The 27095-nt window shown below is 41.3% G+C and overlaps 1 protein-coding gene across 4 annotated transcripts in view; it reads left to right on the forward strand.

The window, feature by feature from the left end:
- Positions 1-27095, forward strand: part of BLVRA (biliverdin reductase A) — a 51734-nt gene that overhangs the window by 15429 nt on the left and 9210 nt on the right. For all 4 annotated transcript variants that reach the window (XM_074367717.1, XM_074367719.1, XM_074367716.1 and 1 more), the window contains exons 3-5: positions 13702-13823; positions 16153-16272; positions 18000-18097. In XM_074367717.1, the coding sequence (XP_074223818.1) occupies positions 13702-13823; positions 16153-16272; positions 18000-18097 (340 nt within the window). The remainder of the gene's footprint in view (positions 1-13701; positions 13824-16152; positions 16273-17999; positions 18098-27095) is intronic.

Raw genomic sequence — 27095 nt, forward strand, 5'->3', positions numbered from 1 at the left:
ATCTGCTCAAGAAGGTCTTTTTCATCAACTCCAGATCCACACACCCAGAAGCCCGGATTGTCCATCTCCAGTAAGAGGTTCCGCAGTGCCTTATAACCCAGGCTCCCCACCCTCCGCACTGTAAACCCTGTTCTCGGCTTGATTTAATCCATCACCAGATGGATGCAACAACACACTGGCTGAGACCCTAGCCTTGGCCTTCTGGCTGTAATGATAAAAGATACTGACAGGGGACTTGTAGTCATGGGACTCAGTGGTAAGTAAGAATTCACGGATCTCTCAAATCCGTTTCTGACTTGACGTTCTGCCTCCCCCTCACTTCCTCACTTTCCCAACTCTGTGCATTACTGTCCTAGTTTATTCCCTCCTGCTGCCATTCGCTCTCCGTTTTAGGGGCAGAGGAGGAGACCTCAGGCCCCGGGGGGGAATGCTCAGCCCCAGTTCATGACACACCATCTCCATTGCTCTGGGCAAGGCCCCTCTCTGTATTTATCTTCTCTTTCCTTTTTGTCTTCGTCCCCATTCTCATCCTCCCAAAGACAGCTGTTCTGACATCTAACTAAATGTCCGCCTTTTTTGTTCGCGTGTATTCGTGAAAATATGTTAATTTTTTTTTGTCCAAATGCCTTTTACATTTACATAGAGTAGAACAGACTTGGGTTTTGGCGAGTTAAAGTACAGACATCCACGTGTGTAACCATCACCACCGTCAGGATTCAGCCCCTCCCTCCAAATTATTCCCTTCTGTTGCCCCTTTTTGGCACGGCCTCTCCCACCCCTAAACCCTGGCAACCACTGTGTGACATACTTTTAATTCAAGTGATTGTATTGTGTTCCAGTTTACATCGTGTTCTCTTTCTTTTTCCCACTCAGCCCTACATTTTCAAGGGATGACATGTAATTAATCTGCCGCACGCAACCTCACAAAGTGCGTCCGTTTCAGTCTAACAGAACTCCCCGTGTGCGCGGTGCTGTCACTACCTCTGTTTGTAGACAAGAAAAGTGAGGGTTGAGAGTCCATTGCTCCAAGGCACATGGTATCAAGGGCAGACCAGGGATTCAGGTCCTGAAGTTTCTGACTCCACGCGTGCCTTTCTTCTTGTCTCTCTTCAGCTGATCCTATCGACCCAGTTCAAATGTCGTTTCTGCCGCTCAGAAAGCTTTCTCAGTGCTTCCTCCCTGGAAGCGATGCCCCCTCTCTTGTGAATTTCCATCGCCCTTGACTTACCACTTTGTTAGTTACCTTCTGTTGTCTGACGTGGAGGGCACATCTTAGTATGCCCACGGCACCTGGCGTGATGCCCCAAACAGAGTGTGTCCTCACTGTCAGTTGACTAAATGATGGGATGACTCAGAGGCTGTTTGGTAATCTTGTAATGCAATCCAGAGCTTGGGCGAGTCGGCCAAAATGTAGAAGAGGGAAGACATGCAGTGACTTGAGGCTGGCGGGGGATTGTCGGGGAGGGAGGTAAAGGATCTCAGCTGCAATCAGCCCTTTGGTCTCAGAGGCTTTGTCAGATGCATGAATGACTTCCAGGATTTTCCACGTTTCAAGCTGAGGGCCTGATAGAATTCGTGGAGTGACTGGCTTTTGCCCAGAAGTTTAGAGCACAGCCAGTCAGGCGGGGCAGGTGCTTGGAGTCCAGCAGAGAACCAGGTGATCCAGGTGAGGGTGGGGCGGTCAAGTGAGAGTAGCCAGTTTGCATTTCTTTCTGGGACTGGAGCTCAGAGAAGAGGGTGGCTCAGAGTGCGCGATGTTGGAGTCTTCGACACAGGGGTGGTCATGAAAGCCTTAAGGATGAGGGAACCCCCACCCCACTCTGGGAATGTGAGAAAGAGAGATGAGCAGAGGGATAAGGATGAGCATTGGGGAATATCCACAAAGAGGCACAGGATAAAAAAGGACAGTGGTGATGTGGGAAAAGGAAACCTCACTATGAGGTGAGAGAAGATGAAGAAGGAGTGAGTTTCAAAAAGAGGGGAGGGTATAGCTCAGGTGGTAGAGCACATGCTTAGCATGTATGAGGTCCTGGGTTCAATCCCCAGAACCTCCTCTAAATAATAATAATAATAATAATAATAATAATAATAATAACAATAACAATAATAATAATAACAATAATAACAATAATAAATATACCTAATTACTTTCTCCCTGGACAAAAATAATTTTAAAAAAGAAAAAAAATTTTTAATTAAAAAAAAATAAAAGAAGGTCCACTTAAGTGTCAAAGATGAGTGAGGTCCAGGAGAGGCCAGATGAGGGACAGCCCTTGAGCTGGGCAGTGAGAAGATCTTAGATGACCTGCGGTGAGGCAGAGAGGAGTGGCACTGAAATCCAGATTACAGTTGGGCTGGAAGGGTGAGTAGAGGGTGCAGATGCAGCCCAGAGAGGTGTGGAGTCGGCTGATTTGGGGGCAATGGACAGCCTACTGTCAGGGGCAGAGGTCCCAGAGGCTGGGCAGCAGAGGACACCCAGCACTGTAGCGGGAGCCCCAGGAAGGGAGCTGGGAGTAAACCCAAGGCTCTATAGAGTTCCTATGTGCTCAGAGCATCCCTGGGATTTTTATTTGTATCTACTTTGAGTGGTTGTACTTTAGATAACATATATTTACATGATTCAAAATTTTTAAGGATTTAGCAAAAAAAGAAAAAAAAAAAAAAGATTTTCCCTGAGAAGTCCTCTTCCCTCCCAGATACTCTGTTCTCATGCTCCCTGGCAACCAGTGTCACTGATTTCTTGGCTGTCTTTTCAGAGAGATTCTAAACATATACAGTAAGTATATTTTTTCTTTTAGCTGCCCCTCCCTCCTTTCTTTAACGCAGACTATAACAACTTATACGGGTCTGCATTTCGCTTTTCTCACCCCACAATGTATCTTGGAGATCAGTCCCTTCTCATATGTAAAGAACTTCCTTGTTCTTTTTCATGGCTCTGTAACATTCCATTTCAGAGGCACACCATAATTACATAACCAGCCTGCTGTTAACAACATAGCCATTCTTTTCAGTCTTCCGCTGTTACAAGCAAGGCTGCAATAAACATGAGCCATTTCACTTGGGTATACACTTTAGAAATGGGTTTACCCAAGCAAAGAGTATTTGCATGATAAATATTTCCAAGCTGCTCTCCACAAAGGTTACCTGCTTTTTTCTCCCCTCTGCAACATACGAACACAAATATTTTCCCACGCCAGCCAGTGCATTGTCAAACTTTTTGATTCTTGTAAATGAGTGAAAAACATGCAGTTGTTCTTCTTGACCTATTTGGAATCATTCTCCTTTTTTTTTATAAGTAAATTCATTTGTATCGTATTTTAGATTCCACATGTAAGTGATAGCCTATGATCTTTTTCTGACTTACTTCGTTTAGGATGATAATCTCTAGGTCCTGTCTTCATTTTTGAAGGGTAATTTTGCAGGGTTCAGAATTTTAAGTTGGTAGATTTTTTTTTCCTCTCAACCCTTTTCAATATTTCACTCCATTCTCTTCTTGCGTGCATGGTTTCTGAGATGCTGGATATACTTCTTATCTTTGTTCTAAGGAAAGATGTTTTTTGCCTCTGACTTCCTTCAGGATGTCAAGATGTTACTTTTTATCTTCGATTTTCTGAATTTGAAAATGATATGCCCGAGTATTGTTTTGGGGGGCTGGCATTTATTCTGTTTGGTGTTCTTTGAACTTCTTGGATCTGTGGTTCAGTGTCTCACATTAATTTGGGGGAAATTTCAGTCATTTTTGTTTCAAATACTTATGTTCTTTTCCTTCCCTCTTCTCCTGGTATTCCCATTACACGTATATTACAGCTTAGTTGTCCCACAGCCCGTGGGTGCTCTGTTCTCTTTTTTCCAGTCTCTGTTCTCTTTGCTTTTCAGTTTTGGGGGTTACCATTGCTGTGTCCTCAAGCTCAGAGATTCTTTCCTCAGCTATGTCAAGTGTCATAAGCCCATGAGGCGTTGTCTTCACTTCTGTTACATGTTTCTGATCTCCAGCATCCCTTTTTGGTTCTGTATCAGGATTTCATCTCTCTGCTTACACTGTACCAGTGTTCTCGGATGCTGTCTGCTTTACCCATAGACCCTTAGCATATTAGACATCGTTGTTTTAAATTCCCAGTCTGGGAAATCCAACATCCCTGCCGTGTCTCGTTCTGGTACGTGCTCTGTCTCTTCAGCTGTGTTTTTTGCCTTTTGCTGTGGCTTGTCATTTTTTCTTGATAGCTGGACGTGAGGTGCTGTGTAAAAGGAACTGTTGTAAATGGGCCTTCGGTCATGTGGTGGGGAGGTGTGGGGGAGGGGAGCGCTCTCTAAGCCCCATAGTTACCCTGGACTTTGAACTGTACAAGTCTTGCTCAGTTTTCTCCTCCCTCCTTACGTGGGAGAGTGTGACTAGTGGGGGCTGGAGCTAAATATTTCCTTCCCTGAGGTCAGTTAGGGTCTGATAATGCCCCCGTAGGTTAGGGTCTGGTTAACTAGTTTCCCATGAGGGCAGGCCTGGTTGGGAAGAAACACGATGCTCTGGTGTATGTCAAAGTGGCTGTTTTTCCCTCTCCTTTTTGGGGGCACAAGGGGGAAATTCCTCTAATATTTCCCATGGGAACCTGGCCGAGCTCCCAGAGGTAAGTCTTACAAGTGGAGAGGGTCTCCTGTGCCTGGGGCCCTCTTGGGGTCGCGGGGTTGTCCATAGGGAGCGTCCACAACTCATGTGTCCCAGTTAAGGCTTTCTTCCTGCAGCTCTCAAGCCTCTGCTCCACTAAGTTACTCTCTGCGTTAGCCTCTCTGTCTCTGCAGTCCTGTATCCTCATCTCTCTTCAGGACCCTCGATTTAGCTTTAGTCAGTGTTTCAGTCTGTTTAGCTGTTTTCCGGTTGCTAGTGTGGCATGGCAACGTGCGGGCCCCTTACCTGTGGAATGGGAAACCAGAAGCCTTCATCTCTTTGATCCGCAGTTTCCTTCCAGAACATAAAGCCTCGTGCGAGATGAACAGGTGCCAGTTAAAATGGTCTAGCCAGTCATTTGTCTCAAAAAAATCAAGTTCTTTCCCAGAGAGGAACTCAACTGAGCATGTCAAAATTTTCGCCCTCATCTTGTCCCCACGGGTCAGTTTTGCAGGGGAATGTTGTCTGAACCAAACTCAGAAGCACCTTCGGTCTGACACAGCGCAGGCCAGGTTTTATATACCAGTTTGCGTGTTTTGTTAACTGTTGAAATGGAAAGAGCAACTTGGCTTCTTACAGGTAATGAAGCTGTTTCTTAACCTTGTGGCCCTTTCAAAGCTCATAGAAATTCTGTTCCTGGTTGTTTTCTGGAATGTAGTAACTCAATAGTTCATCTTAGGAATGCCATAAATATTCAGCCTCATAAGGAGATGGCTTGTGTCCTTCTCTTGGTTAAAGAAGAAACACATTCGATCAGACACGTGTGTTTTGATTGTAAAGTCCAGATTTCTCTATTGACTGTCTTACTGCTTCTTTGCACCGGAGACGATCAAAAAATAAAAATGAAAACCTAGACTTGTAACCCAAGAAGGTATTAACTGGGCTGAAATGCCTGTTGTCAGTTGGGCATTGTGGCCGCTGCCTTCCGCATTCTCCCCGGACTCAAAGAAGACAAGCCTGGAACTACATTTCCCAGGGTTCTCTCGCCTGTGTGACGTTGGCCAGCTAGAGGCACTCTCGCGAGATTTGGAGGGCAGACGAAAGACTATCATCCAGGGGGCGCAGTTGCAGGCAGATGTGTGGGCCAAGGCTTAGCGGTAGAAGGCAGACTCCTGTAAATCACCTGCTCCTGCGCCGCAGGCTAAGGGAGGCTGCAGATGTTTCAGACATCTTGGCTTCCAGGAAGCTCTTGAATATCACTTGCTTCAGTGCAGCAGGGAGATAGCATCTCTGGCTTTAGCTCCCCAGTGGTAGCAGTGGTTATATAAGCCTCTAATTTCCTGTGTTAAAATGTTATGCTTAGAACTCGTTGAATGGTTTCTCTTTTCTTGTGGGGTTTGTAAGTAAGTTATGTAACAACAATAGAACAAAGTCTGGGAGAGAGAAGATGAAAGTACACTGTTGTAAGGGTCTTACGTGTGAAATGGTGTCATGTTACTTTAAGGTAGGCTGTGCCAAGTAAAATATGTGTCATATGAAGGGCCTTAAAATAACCGCTACAAAAAGTTACAGCTGTTAGCCAACAAATGAGATAAAATGGAATTGTAAGAAATACTTTATTCATCTTAAGGAAGTCCGAAAGAGAGGGAAAAGGAACAGATTGGACAAAAAGAACAAACAAGAAGACAGTAGATTGAAATCCAGCCATATCAGTAATCACAATGTAAATTGTCTGAACACTTCACTAAAAGGCAGAGATGGTTAGGTTGAATAAACAGACCTGACAATATGCTGCCTATGAGAAATTCACTTTAGATAGAAAAACACACATTGGTTAAAAGTAAATGGATGCGAAAAAAATGTTCTATGCTAACACAAATCAGTGGAAACTGGGAGTGGATTGTTACTATCAGACAAAATAAATTTCAAGGCAGAGAATACTCCTAGGTATACAAATGGTCGTTTTAGAATGATAAAGTGGTCAATTAATCAAGAAGACATAACCAACCTAAACATTTACATACCTAAAAATAGAGCTTTGAAATATGTAAGTCAGAAACTGATAGAACTGTTAAGAGAAACAGACAAATCTACAATTGTATTCAGAAATTTCAATACCTAAAAATAATTAATGGAATATGTAGACAAAACCAGGATATAGAATAAAGATATAGATAAAAGATAAGGATAAAATTAGGATATAGAAGACTTGAATAACATTATCTACCAACTTGATCTAATAGACTAGTGGAACAGTCCACTCAGTAAGAGTCGAATATACATTATCTTCAAGTGTGCTCCATTTGCCAAGATAGACCATATGCTGGATCATAAAACATGTTCAAAATTTTTTAAAGGATCCAGATTATTTAAAGAATGTCCTCTGACTGCAACAGAGTTAAATTAGAAACCCATGATAGAAAAATATCTGGAAAATCTGTAAACATTTAGAATCTAAATAACATACTTCTGAATAACCCATTGGCCAAAGAATTAATCACAGGGAAGTCAGAGAGTGTTGATAACTGAATGAAAATGAAAGCAAGAATCTCACAGTTTGTGGGGTGGCAGCTAAAGCATTGCCATCACTTACAGGGAAATTTATAGGAAATTAAATGTCCATTTTTGAAAAGAAGGAAGTTTCCAAATCAATAACCTGAACTTCCACCCTCAGCCACTTAAAAAAAAAAAAAAAGCAGTAGCATATTAAACCACAAATAAGCAGAAATTTTGAAGTAATAAAGGTAAGAACAGAAATCAATTCAATAGGAAACAGAAAAAAAACAATGAGAAAAGCAGTGAAACCAAAAGCTGTTTTTCTGAAGTCATCAGAATTGATAAACCTCTAGCTAGGCTGCTCAGGGAAAAAAAAAAAAAGAGAAGACATACGTTACCAATAACAGAAATGAGAGAGAGGATATTACTACAGAGTCTACAAATATTAGAAGGATATTAAGAGAATATTATGAATACCTTTATGGGTACGAATTCAGTGATATAGATGAAATGGGCATATTCTTTGGAAGATTCAAACTTCCAAAGCGTTTTAAAAAAGAAATGAGCCAACTGAACGTATATGTGTATGTATATACACATATATTCTAACTATACCTATTCAATAAATTGAACCTGCAATTAAAACCTTTCCACAGAGAGAGATTCTGCTGGACTGAAGTAGCAGGTTGCCACGGTGTCAGCTGCTTATATAGAAGGGCATTTGTCAGTAGACTTCAGGTGCCTTCTAGGAGCTGAGGCCTCTAACCCACAACCAACCACAAGGAGCCGAATTCTGCCTGCAGCCACGTGAGTTTGGAAGAGAACCCTGAGCTCTGGATGAGACTGTAACCTGGTCAGCTCCTGACTGCAGCTTTGTGAGACCCTGAGCAGAGGACCGAGTAGAGACAGGATCAGATTGCTGACCCGCGGAAACTGTGAGATAGTAAGTTGGATAAAGGATCAGAGTGCTGTACTTGGGCAGACTCCTTTCCTGATCATTTGCAGCTGAAAGACATGACCAGAAAACAAGATGAGTTTCATATGGCTTATCATTTGTGAGTTTCATGAACTGCTCCCAGTTCTGCAAAAGCCAGTGCCAACAGGGAAAGCATGGAACACTGGCATCCAGGAGCTGTTCTAGTTCAAATGATTCAAGATCAGCCACTCTGTCATCCAGTCAAGAAACCTTGCCCAGAGCTGCCAGCTCTTCCTCAGAAAGGCTGAGACAACGTAGCCTTCCACAGGCACAAATGGATCCCCCAGAGTTGTCAGTTCCCACGCATAATACAAGGAAATGTAGACAACAGGTTTCTCAGACAAGCTATGCCAGCTGGATTCCCAGTGTAGCTTGCTCCCAGCCCACGGCAGATGCTGTGGTGGCAAACATTTGTATGCTCGTTAGGAGTACGTGATATTATGTGCAACACAAGCTGCGATTTCAGTGCCAACCCCGCCCCACCTAGTGCTTCCCAGCCTCTAAATTTGGCATGTGTTTCTGGAGAATAATCTCCACCGGCTCCAAAGCTAGTGGTCCAAGAAAACTGACCCCTGAATGAGAACGCTAAACAATGATGTCAGTTGAGGCTGGCTGGGTTGGATTGCCTGTTCTCAAGAGCTGTCTTTCTCTTTAGCATTGTGTATTTCTCTCCTTCCGTTCATCAGTTCCGCCTACAGGAACAAAAGCCGTGCTGCTGGTTCACGTTCAGCAGGTTGGATGATTTCTTGTTGGGCAAGAAGGAGGTCAGCTGCGGACTCCCTGTAATAGTGTCAAAGTTAACAGTGATGGGGTACACATAGAACGATCTAGAACTTGGAGAAGTGGGTCATTTTATGGATGATGGGCTTGACGATGAGGATGGGGAAGGCATAGGTGAAGATGCCGTTGCTATTCAGAGACCAGGATTAATGGCTTCAGCTTGACCTCATCACCACCTTCTTTTCCTCCCTAATACCAGGCAGCCTCCCAGGTCAACAGTTAGGCTTGAAAACTGCCAGCTGGAAAGAAGGGCTTGACTTTAGGAAAATATTTTAAACAGTAGTGCAATTAAAAAGTATATGTGTATAAAACCTTTTAATTATCATGTAAGAGGTTTTGTTTTTCCCTTTAAGCTCATACATATGAATATTGTAAGCACAAATGGATTACTAATTGTATGCTTTAAAAAAAAAAAAGACTAACAACATAGTGTAATGATTTTGGTCTTCCAGGTTTTAGTCATTTCAGGTATATTAGTGGGTCTTATTTCTTTAAAGAGCTGCTTCTTGTATAAATTTCTATAGTTAGTAGCTTAGCTGTTCAATGGGTAACTTAATATATTATCTGTTTTCTATGAATTATTCTCAGAGTTTTAAATGGATGATCTCGTAGTTTTTAGTAAAGAATGTTATTTACCTAAACTATGCTAGTAGCATCTTGTCCTGCCAGAAACTTACCAGTAATCTTAATTTTATTGCATAAAGGAAACCTATTTTAAGGGGATGTATTCCATCAATCAGAGTTAGCACCATAAAGAAAAAGCAGCTCTTTAGTGGAATTAACAGTGCTATAAAGTGTTTTATACAGGCAGTATAAAGGGAGTACTTTTATAAAATCAGAAATACTGAAAATCATTCTTCATTACAAGAAAAGAGAACAGACCAGTAACTCTCATGAACACAGATGCAAACATTTTAAATAAGGTTTTGGCAAATAGAATCCACAATATATAAAAAGGATAATACATCATGACCAAGTGTGGTTTATCGTAGAAATGAAGGCTGTCTCTATCTCAACAGACTTGCAGAAGGAAAAAAATCACATGATCACATCAGTAGAATAATGAAAGGCACTTGGCAAAATCAGACCGTTTACAGTTTAAAAATCTAAGCAAAATATGAATAAAAAGAACTATGCATATCCTGATAAGGAGTATCTACAAACAAAAATCTACAGCTGAGATCACTCTTCACGGTGAAAGATCAGATGTTGTCCCCTTAAGATTAGAAAGTGCGCTAGAATGTCCATTCTTGCTTCTCCTGCTCCAAAATCACACTGGAGTCCCACCCAGTGCAATCAGGCAAGAAAAATTAATAAAACACATACAGATTGGAGAGAAAGAAGTAAAACTTTACATCTCTGTTCACATCTGACTGTGATTTATGTGGGAAATCTAATGGAATCCACAAAAAAGCTGCTAAAAGTAATATGAGTTCAGCAAGGTTGCAAGACGCCAAGTCAGTATATAGAAATCAATTGTATGTCTCTATGCTCACGATGAACATTTGGAAATGGAAAGTAAAAAATTTTATTTATAATACCACTAAAAATCATTTTTAAAAAGTATAAATCTAATAAAATAAGTGCAAAATCCATACCCTGAAAATAATAGAATGAAAGAAATCAGGGACCTAAATAAATGGGGAGATATACCATGTTCATGGATTAGAAGATTCGTTATTGTGAAGGTGTCAGGTTTTTTTTTTTTCAAACTGATTCATAAGTTCAGTGTTACCCCATTCATAGTCCTGGCGGGAAGTTTTGTGTTTATTTTGTTTATTTATTAGAGATGACAAGATGATTCTAAAATGTTTATGTACAGGCAGGAGAACTAGAATTTTGGAAAAGAAAAAAATTGGAGGACCCACAGTAACTGACTTCAAAGCTTACTATAAAAGTACAGTAATCAAGACAGTTTCCACAAAGGCACTGAGGCATTTCAATGGAAAAAGGATGGTCTTTCCCAATAAATGATGTTGAAACAATTGGATATCGTATGCAAAAAAAAAAAAAAGAAGAAGAAGAAGAACTTTGATGACTTCCAGAGAAGATGGCACTTGAGCTGGGTTTAAAGTCCAGGTATATTTAAATACAGGCCTTGCATACCCTGCCTGGTTGTAGACAGCTGATGCAGCCTATTTAATACATACATATTTTAGAAGCTGCCTCTCTGCTTAAAAAAATTTTTTTTAAAGAACCTTGATTCATACCTTACTCCATATGGAAAAATTAATTTAACTGAGAACATTAACTATAAAGTAACTAAAACTGAAGTAAGCTAAAACTATGAATCTTAAACCATAAAACTTCTAAAAGAATATATAGGAGAAAATCTTTGTGACCTTCGATTAGCCAGCAGAATAATTCACTTGAAAAAAATCCGGTAAATTGGACTGCGTCAAAATTAAGAACTTTGGCTCCTCAAAATCATTCTTTAAAAAAAAATGAAAAGACAAACCACAGACTAGGATAAGTTGTTTCAATATTACATGTCTTACAATGAATTGTATCAGAAATATATACGAGCTCTAAAAACTCAGTAAGAAGACAACTGGGTGGGGAGGTGGGTGTAGCTTAAGCGGCAGAGCGCATGCTTAGCATGCATGAGGTCCTGGGTTCAATCCCCAGTGCCTCCATTCAAGTAAATAAGTAAATAAACTTAATTACTCCCCCCCCAAAAAAAACCAAAAAATTCAAAACAGTATCGCTGTTCTAAGGTACACTTTGGAAAAAAACAGTTGGGCAATTTTTCATCAGGTTAAGCCTACACTTGCCATATGATCCAGCAAACTCATACCCAGGCATTTACCCAAGTTAACTGCGAACGGTGCTTACTTAAACGCTAGGACATGACTCTCTATAGCAGCTTTATTCATAATTGAATGAATTATGAATTCGTTTGAACTGGAAGCATCAGAAATGTTCTTCAGTTGCCAAACAGATAAACAAACCAGTGTATGCATACAATGAACTACTACTTGGTAGCAAAAAGAAAGAAATTATTGATATGTACAACATAGGTGAAAAATGCATTGTGTTAAGTGGAAGCCTGACTCTAAACACTACATATTTGTGTGATTTCATTTACATGGCATTCTAGACAAGGCAAAACTTGGGATGGTAAAAAAAATCAGTGGTTGCCTGGGGTGGGCAGGAGCTGACCACAGAAGGGAACAGGTAATTTTGGAGGCGGTGTCTTGATTGTGGTAGTTATGTGACTGTATGTTGGTCGGAACTCATAGAACTGTACACTAAAAAGGGCGGGTTTTAGTATATGCAAAAAAAAAAAAAAAAATCTAGCTGATAGCATTAGGGAAGTCTTCATAGAGTGTAAGATGCCCTGGTCTTGAAATCTTGGAAGGCATCCTTTCATGGACAGCAGGGAGAAGCTTGTTCCAGGCAAGATGCACAGGATTTGCAAAGACTTAGAGGGAGCAAATAGTCCTGGGTGTTCTGCACACTTTCAAGTTATTTGGAAGATCAGGAGCCTAAAGTCACACAGTGGGGGAGGCGGCCTGAGGGCGGTGCTGGGGAAGCAGGCTGGAGCCAAGTTCTGGAAGGCCTCCTGTGTTTGGTAAAGAACGCAGGCTTGGGGTTTTTTTTTTTTTTTTTCCCTTTAGTTGGTGTCTTACAGTTTGGGCGGCTGCAATGAAGCACTGCAGAAGTTTCTCTCCCACAGTTCAGAGGCTGGAAGTCAGAGATCAAGCTGGGATCTGCTAAGGGCCCCCATCTGGGCTGGAAACTGCCGTTTACTGTGTTCTCTGTGGGCAGAGAGCAGACAGAGGAAGCAAGCTCTCTCGTGACTTTGAGAAAGGCATGCCCCCACTCATGACCTCACCGCATCATAATTATCTCCCAAAGGCCCCACCTCCTAATGCCACCACATCAGGGGCCAAGGTTCCCACATAGAGCATCCTTCAGTCCATAACAGTGGGGAAAACGGAGGGCTTTGATCAGCAGAGGGACCTAGTTTTCATCTGAAGCATCTGCTCTGGCAGGCCTGTGGACGATGCACTGGAAGGGTGAGCGCAAAAGTAGGGAGACCGGGTGGTGACTTACCACATCGTCAGGCAGGAGGCGGAGAACTGCTGGGCCAAGACCAGAGCAGTGGACACAGGAAGAGGGGCGGCCTCAGTGGCTAATGGTGACACCCAGATGACAAAGATGAAGGCAAGGGGGCGTCGAGAGGGACATTCCCGTTTCCGTGCTTGGAAACCTCCAAGAACTGCGTTTGAGGGATGTGTAGATGGTTTTTATCCATTTGGACTATACTGAGTTGCCATATGGTTTTTAAGAGTCAACTTGATTTTTCATTCTATTTGCCTCCAGCCTTGTACCCCAATAATGAGTAAGCTGCCACAGTAGGGTGGGGGTGACACTGCATTGGTGAGAACCCAGAAAGCCATAGTGGGGGGGGGGGCTGAGTAGAGTGACAGCTCCTGCTTTGCCCACGTGTCCTGTCTCCCCGCATCTCACCGAGCAGCTGTGGCCTCCCAGCTGCATCACAGTCACACGTCCACTGGAGGGGGGGGATGCTAGAAAGACAGAGGTACCAGACTAGGGCCAGGCGTGGCTTAAAGGGGGCGCTCTGGTGATTGGAGAGGTGGCAGAAGTGGAGAGCCCAATGCAAGGTGCCTCTTCTGTGGATGACACGGGTCAGAGAAGCTGTAGGAATGTTCTGGGGGAGCTGACTTCTCAGGGAGTGTCTTATCCGCCCTTCCATGCTGCGGCTGCTTCTGTGCTCTGGGATGGCTTCTCGTCTCACCTGTCTGGACCCTGGCTGGTCCTGCCGATGCGGCTCTTGTTTTGCTTGGGCCGTTTCTAAACCCCGCCTTGGTCGCTTGTCTTTCAGCCGGAGAGGAAGTTCGGCGTGGTGGTCGTCGGCGTTGGCAGAGCCGGCTCCGTGCGGCTCCGGGACTTGCGGAATTCACACGCTTCCTCCGCATTCCTGAACCTGATTGGCTTCGTGTCCAGGTGAATCACGTTTGCTTTGTGCCTTGTCGTTCACAGGAGGCCCAGGGAGATGGGCCAGGCCTCGGTGCACAGCGATTCTCCAGAGCGAGGAGAGAGCCAGCCAGCTCCGGGGTCATTCCAGAGAACCGTGCAGGCCCAGCCCCACAAGATCTCAAGTTCAGACGAGTCTGGGGACTAAAGAGGGCTGGGCCTGCCACTGAGGTGTGCAGCGGGTCAGCCTTGAGGGGACAGCGAAGGCAGAGGCAGGCAAGATGGGCACAGGGCCCGACAGGGACAGGAGGGGGCCCAGCGAACCCATGTGGGTTGCCCTGAAAGAAGGCTCTAGGTGTGTTTCACCCGTTACCATGACAGCCGTCCCCGCAGGGCTCTGGGCTTTACAGGCATGACCAACTCTTGGATCAATGCCCACTTCACAACCTCTTTGCAGATAAAGAAGCTGAGCCAGAGAGAGTGAGTAATTTGCCTGAGGCCACACAGCTGGAAGCAGACTTCCGTGCGGGTCTATTTGATTCCAAAGCCCATCTTTTAAACACTGTGTCTACATTCCCCCTTTGATAATTTTGAGCCCTGCTTTCAAGGATTCATTGATCTCCTGTAACTCAACCAAAATCAGACTTCTCACTGCATTTCTTCACCCGTGCCCCACCCTCAGCTGCTCCCTCCATCTCCCACCCCTTCCTCACATGCACACACACCAGTCACCAAACTAACGCCATGTAACATCATTTATCAGTAGGGATTGTGAACTAGAGGAGGGCCCTGTGTCGGCCAAGGTGATGTGGAGAGCAAGTCAAGTGTTTCTCTGCTTTCTAGTGCTTAAGCGAAATTAGCTAAGAACTTACCAAAGCATAGGTCATTATTGTGATGGTCCACGTAGAAGTTCTTTCAGATTTTAATTGACGGGCCCTGCTTTCTTCCAGTTTGCCTGTCTCAAAACCTGGTCCTGCCTGAAGGATTTAAAGTAGATGTGGGGGCACTAAGGAGACCCTTTGAGCAGTCTTCCCCTCCCAGAAAGATTCTAAGGGAGCTGCACGAATGGGAGCTTGACAACCTCATTAGCCAGCCCCGTTCCTCCCACTGCATCCTACCTGTGGCGGGGGGGTCCCTTCAGGCTGGCTGCCGTGACTGCGGCAGTGGGCCCTCCCAACCTGCCCGCGGCACGTGGGAGGATGGCCAGCTCGTCCCCCCTGCTCTCCTGCACCCCTGCCCTAATCACACTGTTCCCCACCTCACATGCCCTGTTCCTCACGACCTACCTGCCAAGTCCTGTCACCTCCCCAGCAAGCCTTTTCTGAAACCCTGAACTGGGTGTTCCTTGCCTTCTTCGAATCTCCCACCTGTACCCTCAGCACAGCGTTTCTCCTGTTAGTCTTGTGTTGTTACATGTATGTGTGTACGTGTATCTTCCTCCTTCTACCAGACTGAGCTCATTGGAAGCTGAGGACTTTAATCCACTTTAATCCATCATCTTTCCTACAGCGCTTGCGCACAGGAGGCAAGCAACATGTATCGGTCAGATCGAGCAGCGTAGATGGGTGGTCCCCATAGGAAGAGACTTACCCATAAATAATGGCCTTTGGTGGCCGGACGTCCCCAGATGCCCTCTGGCTGCTGCAGCTCGGGTGGAGCTCTGAGTTGGCCGAGAGCCTCCTGCTGGCCGCCCCGTTTCCTCTGTGACAGTCCCCTTGGTGGCCTGCCCCTCTGCTGTAGCCCCTGCACTGGGGCAGTGTGCACATGGCTCCTCCTTCTGCATTTGTCGGAAGGCGCAGGGCTCCTCTCAACATTCCAGGAGCCTCTGCTCCTGGTTAATCGTGGACCCACTGCCTCTCCGGGCTTTGTCAGCTCAGCTGTAAAGGAGGCAGTGACACCCCCCTTCCACGTGACCGTCACAAGGCTATGGTGTATGTGAAGGAGCTGGAAGTCACAGAGCAGTTTGTCCCTCAAAAGTGTTAGTGTCTTGGATTTGCGTTAGGTTTGGAAGTCATGGTGCTTGGCCAAGTGCTTGACGACAGAGACCACTTCTCATGAGATAACAGGAGATCAGTTTCTTTTGTTTTAGAGATGAAGGAGTTCAGACTCCCACGTCCGACAGGCTGTTAGCGGCAGTGTCACACTCGACGCCAGGTCCCCGACTTCACCCCCGAGGCTGTGTTTCTCACTCCATGCTGGAAAATGCCCTGCAAATGGGAGGGAGGAAATTCATGTCTTCATTTCCAAAAGCTGGTCACTGGGACATCGTTGGGAGCTGGGAGAAGGACGGTGCTCATTTATTCTCAGCTGATGATTCTCCGCCTACTTTGAGTTCCCCTTGTCTGTTCTGCTCCAATAGACGAGAGCTGGGGAGCATCGAGGGAGTGCAGCAGATTTCTCTGGAAGATGCTCTTTCCAGTCAAGAGGTTGAGGTGGCTTACATCTGCAGTGAGAGCTCCAGCCACGAGGACTACATCAGGTGGGCGTCCAGGCCAGGCAGTCCCGGCTGTGCACGGTGGTGCGGGACTACGGACGTGCTCGGGCAGGCTGTCATTTTTGCAGGGGTGGGGGTATGGAGTCTTAATAATCAATGGGAAAAAATTACAATGGATCCATGACCTTTAAAAATTGTCATTTAAGATTTTTATCAGTGAAACTAATGATTATTTATTTGCATGATGAATCCTAGGACTTTTCTCTCATTGGTGCAATTAAAGGTATTCAAAGAAAAAAAAAATTGTCTTTAAAATGTTACCCCTCACAGTGGTGGGTATAGCTCACACATGGTAGAGCGCATGTGTGGTCCTGGGTTCAATCCCCAGTCCCTCCATTAAAAAAAAAAATGTTACCCTTCACTATTGGTTGTAAACGTATAACAAAATGAAAAATAGGGTAGAACTAATATTTATTTAGTACACCATAATTTAAAACATTGGGAAGATTAAGAATGAAAGTATTTTACTTCTTTGTAAAAAATTTATTGAGGATAGTTTGGACGGTGCCCACCTTTTCATCTTATAACTTAAGATACAGAGCCAACATCTTTTCTGTGCCTTAGAGAACTGCCGTAGTCCTGTCAGCTGCCAACATTTTATACTTTGTCCTTTCAACATCGTGAAATATCGCCAAGAATATCTCTGAGGGTTCCTTTAATGTGAAGTGGATTTGCGTGAGATGAGAAAGGAAGTAATGGAGACATCAGAAAGGGGAGATCCTATGGTTCATAGAGCAAGAGGAGTGAAGTGTTCCCCTGCCCCACCTTTGAATGCAAAGCCTGGAGCCCTTGAAGCAGTTGGTGGGGCTGAGCCAGGAAGGAGCAGCCCCACGCGGGACCTGGCGGCCAACGAGGCAGTGCCGGCCGCCCCCTGAATCTCAGCCTCCTTCTGGGTTCTGACATTAAATTGCAGCTGCTTCCCCGTGCCTTTGCCCGGGAGTCAGCGGTTCCCCCTTTACCACACCCAGTTTCAGCATGGACAAAAACACCTTTCTTGGGGTCCCCTTCACCTTCTTTGTCACTAGAGTGTATTTCCTTAAAAAAGTGATCATGTCATTCCCACGCTTATCAAGGTGTGTTCCCTAGAATATCTGGAGACTAAAAGCCAAACTCCAGAGCACAGCATTCCGGGTCCTTCACAGGTACTTTTATGATCATTGCCCTCCACTCCTCATAGCCCGCCCTGCTGCCATGCTGAAATTCACACCATGTCCCCGCGGACAAAGCCGCATAAAACACCCAAGCCCCCACATTGACAGCTCAAAGTGAGACATCCTCAACACCCGGACGATGCCTGTTCCCACTTTGAGACCCACTTTTCAGACCACCTCAGGCGGAGCTGGCTGCTGTGGGTTCTCTTGTCTTTATTTATAGCTGTCATGCGGGCATAGGCAATTTACCTGTTAACATGGCTGTATTTCTCCTCCGGAGTAACCAGTAAAGGGTACCTACTTGAATACATGAGTGGCTGAGTGGGTGAATCTTCAAATGTTCACATAACTAGAAAGCCTTTATCTTACTGCTTAGCAGAAAATGACGCGAGGTACAGTATGGCCTTACCGTCCAGCCCTGACTCTCAGTCTCATTCCATCATGACACATTGACATGGAGGTTTTTGTGCATTGATGACATTCTGTTCTCTGTCCCACAGGGTACTTAAATGAAGCTTATTTAAAGTGCATTTTCTCTGCATTTCTCTCTTTTTCCCAAAGGCAGTTCCTTAATGCTGGCAAGCATGTCCTTGTGGAATATCCTATGACACTGTCTTGGGCAGCAGCTAAGGACCTGTGGGAGCTGGCTGAGCAGAAAGGTGACGTATGTTCCATGCATCCAGAGCACAGACCCTCTTCCTAAGAGTTTCTGACTCTAAGATTTCTGTGGTACCATCTTTATGCCTTTAAACTTAACCCCATCTCAGATATGTTACTGGTCCCATGGGCTCCCAACCCCCACCATACTGTAGGCACATACAAGGGATGGGGGGTGTGGAGGGCAGAGGAATGGGTAGGAGTTTGCAAACTTCTGTTCAAGACTTATCAGCTTCTCTGACTAATGACAAATATGAATTAGCTACCACCTATGCTAGTGTCATATTATTTTGGTTTTATTCATATGATATTTATATTGCTATTGGAAAAATGCCCAGATCTGAATAATTGATTATATGTGCATACTTTGTAGTCTTGGTTGTTTCTCAAGAGGAGTACCATTTATTAAATATTTATTACACGCTAGGAACTTGGAAACTCTGCGAAACACTTCATATTTTACTTAATTCCCTTAAAAATCCTTGGAGGGAGGTATTTCCCCTAGTTTATGTATGGGAATCCGTAGCTTAAAGAGTTAAAAAAATTTGTGCCTGATCACAAAGTTAGTAACATGACTACAAAATGGGAGGTGGAGGTTTGATTGCGATTTCTTTGGGCTCTGAGGTCCACATTTGTTTCTCTGAGCCATGCTGCCCTCTGGAGATTTTTATGTTTTTACAGTAATTGGACAAGTCCCTCTATGGAGGCAACTAGAACTATCTAGAATGTGTAGGGATTAAAGGAGCTAGTTAAATGAAGTTTAAGTCACAAACTCTGTTTCAACATTGGCTATTTAAAATCTTCAATGTATGAGCAAAGTATGGTGAACAGTTACAATGAAAATCCGCAAAGAAAGCACCTTGTCCTTATCACCAGTGTAGACGGATCACACTATCGAAACTCTTGATTGCCTTTCTCTAGAACTGAGCTGCTCTGCTGGAGGGCAGAGCCCATCTTTCCTCTCTGTAGTCCAGCAGCTAAACCTAAACACTGCCTAGAACTTCGTAGGCCTTCAGTAGGTGCTCATTGAATGAAAAGATGGATGAATGACTATTGAAATGAACAAGATTTGGGGAGCTTTGGGGCCATCAACTTTGTATAATATTTCTCATGGTAAAAATGTCTGTGGACAGAGTACAAGACGCCAAAGATTTCTTGCTAATTGTAAAGGTTGTCGCAGACCTTCAATTTGTAAAAAATGCAGTATTTGCCCAGTGCAGTAAAGCAAAGTGCGATGAAATGAGGTATCCCTGTAAATGATCACGAGGAATACAAAGAAGCAGGGGAACACAGGCCACTCAAAGGTATGAAATGAATCTCCAGAAACCAACCTTAAAGAAATGTAGATCTAGGAATTACCAGAATAACTGTTTCAAAGATGCTTAGTCAGCTAAAAGAAAACACAGACAAACAAATGAAGTTAGGAAAACAGTGCATGAACAAAGTTAAATTCTATCAGCAAAGAAATGTAAATTATAGAAAAGAGCCAAACGAATTCTGAGGCTGAAGAATAAAATAACTGAATTGGAAAATTCACTAAGAAGGGTTCAGCAGCAAATTTGATCAAGCAGAAAAAAGAATTGGCAAACTTGAAGATGGATCATTTGAAATTTGAGTCAAAGGAGCAAAAAGGAAAAAGAATGAAGAAAGCTTAAGGGACTTAGAGGACACCATCAAGCAGATGAATGTATATATTATGCAAGTCACAGAAGGAGATGAGAGCAAGAAAGGATAGAGAGCTGATTTGAAGAAATTATGGCTGAAAAATTCTAAATTTGGGGAAGGAAATGGAATACAAATTCACGACACTCAATGAACTCTGAGTAGAGTAAATCCAGAGAGCCACACCAAGACACCTAATGATCACACTGTCAGAAGTCACAGATAAAGGCAGAATCTTGAGAAAAGTGACTCATTATGCACGAAGGAGCTCCTAGAAGATCATCAGCAGAATTCTCAGCAAAAACCTTGCAGGCAAGAAGGGAGTAGGATGATATATTTCAAGTGTTGAAAGTGCCAACCAAGAATACTATATCCAGCAAAACTGTCCTTCAGAAATGAAGGTGAAATCAAGACTTTGCCATACAAACAAAAGCAGAAGGAGTTAATCTCTACTAGACTTTGATAATGGAGTCCTTCAAATTGAAACAAAGGGATGCTAGACAGCAACATGAAATAAAAGGCTCTCTGGTAAATGTAAGTATAAAGATAAATATAGAATCTTGTGATATTTTGTTGGCACATCAATCACTTTAAATTTGGTATAGAATTAAAAAGACAAAGCATAAAAATAACTATAAATCTATGTTAATGGATATATAATGTAAAAAGATGTAACTTGTGATATGAGTAACATACAGTGGGGCTGTTAGAAATGTAAAGGAATAGAATTTTGTTTGCAATTGAAGTTGTCTGTTTAGACTATAATAACTTTAAGATGTCTTACATAATCCCTATAGTAACTACATAAAAATACCGATAGAAGATACACAAAAGGAATGAGAAAAGTGACAAAGCATGTCACCCACCACAAAAAAAAAAAGTCAAAACAAAAAGACAGTAAGAGAAAACAAAAAGGACAAAATGCTGTAAGAGTATATAGACAACAGTTAACAAAATGGTATTAAGTCTTTTCCTATCAGTAATTACTTCAAATGTAGATAGATTTAACTCCCCAATCAAAAGAAATAGATTGGCTCAGTGGATAAAAAACAAAATCCAACTATATATTATCTACAAGAGCCTTTAGATCAAAGATACATATGGACTAAAAGTGAAAGGACTGAAAAAGATATTCCATGCAAATTGTAACCAAAAGAGGGCAGAGATGGCCATACTTGTATCAAATAAAATAGGCTTTAAGTCAAAAAATGTCATAAGAGATGTAGAACATTATATAATGAGAAACATTAGGGTCAGTTCACCTAACATCATAGCTCCCAAATATATGAAGCAAATATTAACAGACTGAGGGAACACAATATTAGGAGACTTCAATACCCTACTTTTAGTAGGTTAGGAAACCAGACAAGATCAAAATGGAAAACAGAAGACTTAACAACACTACAGATCAATTGAACCTAACAGACATACAGAACATACCACCCAGTAACAGAATATGCATTCTTCTCAAGTGCACATGGGTCATTCTCCAGAATAAACCACATGTAGGCCACAATAAGTCTTAAACTTAGAAAGATTGACATCATACCAAGTATCCTTCAAACACAGTGGAATGAAACTAGAAATCAACAGCAGAAGGAAAACTGGAAAACCCACAAACACATGAGTATTAACACACTGTCAAAACGGCCAGTGGGTGAAAGAAACAAAGCATAAGGGAAATAAGAAAATATCTTGAGAAAATGAAAAATAAAATACAACATCCCAAAATTTATGGGAAGCAGTGAAAGCAGTCCTAAGAAAGAAGTGTATAGTGGTAAACACTTACATTAAACAAGAAGAAAGAGTTCAAGTCAGCAAGCTGACTTTACACTCAAGGAACTAGAAGAAGACCAAACTAAATCAAAAGTTAGCAAAAAAAGGAAATAATAAAGATTAGAATAGAAATAAATAAAATAGAGAATAGAAAAACAATAGGAAAAAAATCAAAGAAACTAACAGTTGGTTTTTGAAAATACAAACAAAATTGACAAACCCTTGGCTGGATTGAACCAAGAAGGAAAGAGAAGATTCAAATAAAATCAGAAATGAAAGAGGAGTCATTACAACAGATGCCACAGAAATAAATGGATTATAAGAGAATACTATGAACAATTATACTCTAACAATTAGATAACCTAGAAGAAATTGATAAATTCCTACAAATAGACAAAATACCAAACAGAATCATAAAGAAATAAAAATCTGTATAGACCTATAACTAGTATCTAGGAAAATGCAACAGTAATCAAAACCTCCCAACTAGAAAAGCCCAGGACCATATGGCTTCACTGGAGAATTCTACCAAACATTTATAGAAGAATCAACGCCAATTATCTTCAGAAATTTCCCCTAAATGGAAAAGAACACTTCCAAACTTATTTTATGAGGCCGGCACTACCTTGATACCAAAGCCAAAGGCACCACAAGAAAACTATAGACCAATATTCCTAATGAATATAGATGCAGAAATTCTCAACAAAATACTAGCAAACCAAATTCAACTGCATATCAAAAGGATTATACGTGATGATCAAGTAGGATTTTTTTCCTGGAATGCAAGAATGGGTCAACATATGAAAACCAATCAATGTAGTGTATATACATACCACTTTAATAGAATGAACAAACTCCACAGGATCATCTCAGTTGACACAGAAAAAGCGTTTGCAAAATTCACCACCCTTTTGTGATTAAAAAAAAAAAAGAACGCTCAACAACTTGGAATAGAAAGAAACCACCCCGTCATAATAGAAGCCATATATAAAAAGCCCATAGCTAACATACTCAGTGGTGAAACACTGAAAGCTTCTCCTCCAAGATCAGCAAACAAGGTAAGGATGCCCATTTTCACCACTTCTGTTCAACATAGTACTGGAAGTTGGAGCCAGAGCAATTAGGCAAGAAAAAGAAATGCCAGGCATCCAAATCAGAAAGGAAGAGGTGAAGTTGTCTCTAAATGCAGATGACACGCTTTTATATATAGATAACCCTGAAGACTTTATCAAAAAACCTGTTAGAACTAATAAATTCAGTGAAGTTGCAGAATACAAAATAAGCATATAGAGATCAGTGTGTTTCTGTATACTAAAAATGAGTTGTCTGGATAGAAATCAAGAAACCAGTCCCATTTACAGTGGGGTTTTTTGTAAAATAAAATATTTGGGAATATACCAAACCAAGGTGGCAAAAGACTTGTACACTGAAAACTGCAAAACATTGCTGAAAAACACTAAGGAAGACACAGATGAATGGAAGGACATCTTGTGTTTATGAATTGAAAGGCTTAATGATGTTAAAATTCCATACTGCACAAAGCTATCTACAAATTCAGTACAATTCCTATCAAAATCTCAATGGTATTTTTTCTTTACAGAAATAGAAAAAGTATCCCAAAAATTCATATGAAATCTCAAGGGACCTCGAATGACCAACACAGCCTTAAATAAGAAAAACAAGAAGTAGGTTGGAGGCCTCACCTTTTCTGATTTCAAAACATATTACAAAGTTATTGTAATGGAAACAGTGTGGTACTTGCGTAAACACAGATAGTCCAATGGAATAGAATCAGGAGCGCAGAAGCAAACAAGACCACACACTGGGGAAAAAGACAGTCTCCTTAACAGATGGCATTGGGAAAGGTGGGTATCCACTTGCAAAAGAATGAAGTTGTACCTTTACCTTATACCGTATTAACTCAGAAATTATTTAAGTCCTAAATATAAGACCTAAAACTATAACACTCCTAGAAGAAAACATAGGGAAAAGCTTCTTGACATTGGCCTTGGCAATGATTTTTTGGATGCGACAACTTAAAGCACAGGCAACAAAAGCAAAAATGGACAAGTGGGATTTTGCACTAAAATAAAAAGTCTTCTGCATAACAAAGGAGACAGTTGACAGTGAAAAGGCAACCTAGAGAATGGGAGAATGTGTTTGCAAATCATGTATCTGATAAGGGTTAATATCCAAAATATATAAAGAACTTTTACCACTGAACAGCAGCAATAATAAATAACCTGATTTTAAAATGCACAAAGGAGCTGAATAGACATTCCTCCAAAGAAGATATACAGACAGCCAACGAGCATGTGAAAGGATGCTCGTAATCACTAGTGTTTAAAGAAGTGAATATCAAAATCACATTGGGATATCTCCTCAAGCCCATGAGGATGGCAGCTATTAAAAAACAGAACAAAACAAAATAATGAATGTTGGTGAGGGTGTGGAGAAATTAATGAGAGCCCTTGCGCACTATTGGCGGAGCTGTCAAATGGTTTAGCCACTGTGAAAAACAGTATACAGGTTCCTGAAAAAGTTACAGCTAGAATTACCACATGATCCAGCAGTCCCATTTTTAAGTATATACTGAAAGGATTTGAAAGAGATATTTGCACACCCATGTTCATGGCACATTGTTCACAATAGTCAAGAAGAGGAAGCAACTCATGTCCATTGACAAATGAAGGATAAAGAAAATGTGGTGTATATTTATAATGGAATATTACTCAGTCTTAAGAAAGAAGGAAATCTTATCACAAGCTACAACCTGGAAGATCCTTGAGGACATTATGCTAAGTGAAATAAGCAAGTACAGAGAGACAAATACGGTCTGAGGTATCTAAAATAGTCAAATTCATAGAAACAAAATAGAGTGGCGATTGCTAGGGGTCAGGGGTAGGGAAGATGGGGAAGTTGTTTTTCATTGGGTCTAGAGTTTGAATTTTGCAAAATGAAAAAATTCCAAAGGCCTTTTGCACAACAGTGTAATTACAGTTAACAGCACTGGCCTGTATAGTTAAAAATGGTTGCTCTGGTAAATTTTGTGTTACATGTTTTTTACTACAGTTTTTTTTTTTTTAACTAAATAAATTTAGTGAGAGCAGTCAAAGTTGAAGAGAGGATTTGACCTCAAGTGGACGTGTTGATGCACAATAATCAGAAGGTTCCAAATGCACCACCATTAATTTAGCCATTTGGAAAATCAAAATATGTATCAGAGAACGTTAAAAAGTTCAGATCTTTTGTAAACCTTATTTTACAGAAATATGTAAAAAGCTTTTTGGGCAGAAGTGTTCATGACAACACTGTAAGAGCAGAAAATGGCAAGCGAATTCGGTATATAAAAGTAAGAGAATGGTTAATGGTGAATTACGGTATATTCATCTGATAGAATACTATTCAGGCTCTAAAAGTCATAAAGATCCTCATCATCATAAGAAAAGTTACATTATACATGGATAAATGCTAAGTGCAGGTTACATAACTACATATACATATATATAGTATTACTTTAAAACAAATACAGATGTAAAGGCAGTTTGTTTTAATAGTGGTTATTGGTAGTGGCATTTGGGATGATTTTATTTACTTTATATTTTTCTGTATTTTTCATGTTTTCTATAATGAGCATAATTTGTTTTAGCAGCACGAAATAGAACAATACATTTTTAAAAATTGTTGAGAAGGTAGCAAATCGTACATACAGTATAATCCTCCCCAAATAAAAACAAGTTTTAAAAAGTTACACATAATTGGGACGAATCACTAGAGAAGTTTAAATATTTAATGTAAAAGAGGAAATCTTAAGATATATTAAAAGCTCTCCATGGAAAGAGAAAGTAAATTTATGCTGTATTGCTTCTCTTGGTAGTGGGTAGAATTATAAATTATAGGGATGGAGATCTCATCTTTACATAAGAAAGAATTTTCTGAGAACCATAACTGTTCGGACATATTTACCCCGGATGCCACAGAAAAGTCCCAGCACTGTGTTTCCTATAGTTGGCTAGTGCTTGGTTAGGGGTACTTTTTGCATTTTGCATATCACAAATGGAATGGAAAATCGTATTTTTCTCTTCATGGGCACACATAAAGTGCCACTGTTGGTGTGGGCAGTGCATGGCCTGCTCTTCCTCTGTTTTTTCTCAGGATTCTTCTCCGAATTGGTGTTTCTCAAGCCCCATCTGTCACTCCACCAGTCAGATGGGGTAGCTTGCCAAGTTTGATTTATTTAAAGTGGGACAAACTTTTTCTAGTATTTGTATCAACAGTTAAAACTAGTTGTAACTATTAAACTAGTTACAAAGCAAGCACCTTATGACATAAGAACTTCTGAGAATTAAGTCTTATTTCTTCTACAAAAGCAGCTCTGAATAGGCCAACACAAAAGCCAGAGAAGGAACTGAATAATAATTCTGGTATTCATCTGACGACATTAGTGACCTAAATCCTTATCCTTTTGTAAATTGAGATATAATTTCCTTAAGATAAATTCAGAGATTTTAAATGCAGAGTTAAATGAATTTTGACAAAGTATATGCTTATGTAATTATTACTCCAGTCAACGTATAGAACATATTTATTACTCCAGTAAGTTCCCTTAGTGCCCCTTTCCGGTCGGTCATTTGTCCCCACAGTGACATTGATTACCTATTACTTAAATTCTCTTCAGATCACCTCTCAGCTAGGATCTGAGACCATTCCTGTATTGCTTAAATACAAGATAAACATCATGTCACATATATACAAGGAGGGAAAAAAGCAAATGAAACAAAATGGTAACAGTGATTAGCTGGTAGAATTCCAAGTGGTTTTATTTTTTTCTTTATGCTTTTCCACGTTTTTTTTCAATTTTCTTCAGTGACGTGAATTTATATTTGTACTTCAAAACTAAAAAAAATATAATTCTATTTCTACCATATGATCACGACCATGAAAAATTATTCACAGCAGAATGACAAGAGGGAAATATACCAATATCTTAGTAGTGGTTCTTTCTGGTAAATAGGGCCACGAGTATCTTTTATTTCTTCTAATTTTCCTCCCAAATCTAAAAACACTCATTTATTATTATTTTTATGATAGACAGAACACTCTATCTTGAAAGATGAGGCCAAAATTGGTTCTTTGGGAATTTCATAATATATATAGTTTATGTGAGAAAGCTGCTGAAATATGTTTGAGGAAATGAAGGCGTTAAGAATTTAGGTCCACAATTGAAAGTTGCCCTTTTATTTTCTCCTAAGTAATTATTTTTTATTTCATAATCCATGACTGTTTCTGGCCTCCGCTTACATTTTTATTGCTGTAACGATTTGTTTCTTTTGGTTTTTTGAAGTGTATTTATTTTGAAATAACCCCAAACTTAAAGGAGAGTTATAAATACAGTACAAAGAACTATTTTTTCTTGAATTATTTGAGAGTAAGTTGCCAACCTGATCCCCATTAATTTCATGTGTATATCAGCAAATAAAAACATTATGTTACCACATACAACCATCAAAATGAGAAATTGTCACCAAGACACATTTTAATCAAGCTCACAAAAATCAAAGA

Source organism: Camelus bactrianus, chromosome 7, assembly GCF_048773025.1.
Source record: "Camelus bactrianus isolate YW-2024 breed Bactrian camel chromosome 7, ASM4877302v1, whole genome shotgun sequence".
NCBI classification, from domain to species: Eukaryota; Metazoa; Chordata; class Mammalia; order Artiodactyla; family Camelidae; genus Camelus; species Camelus bactrianus.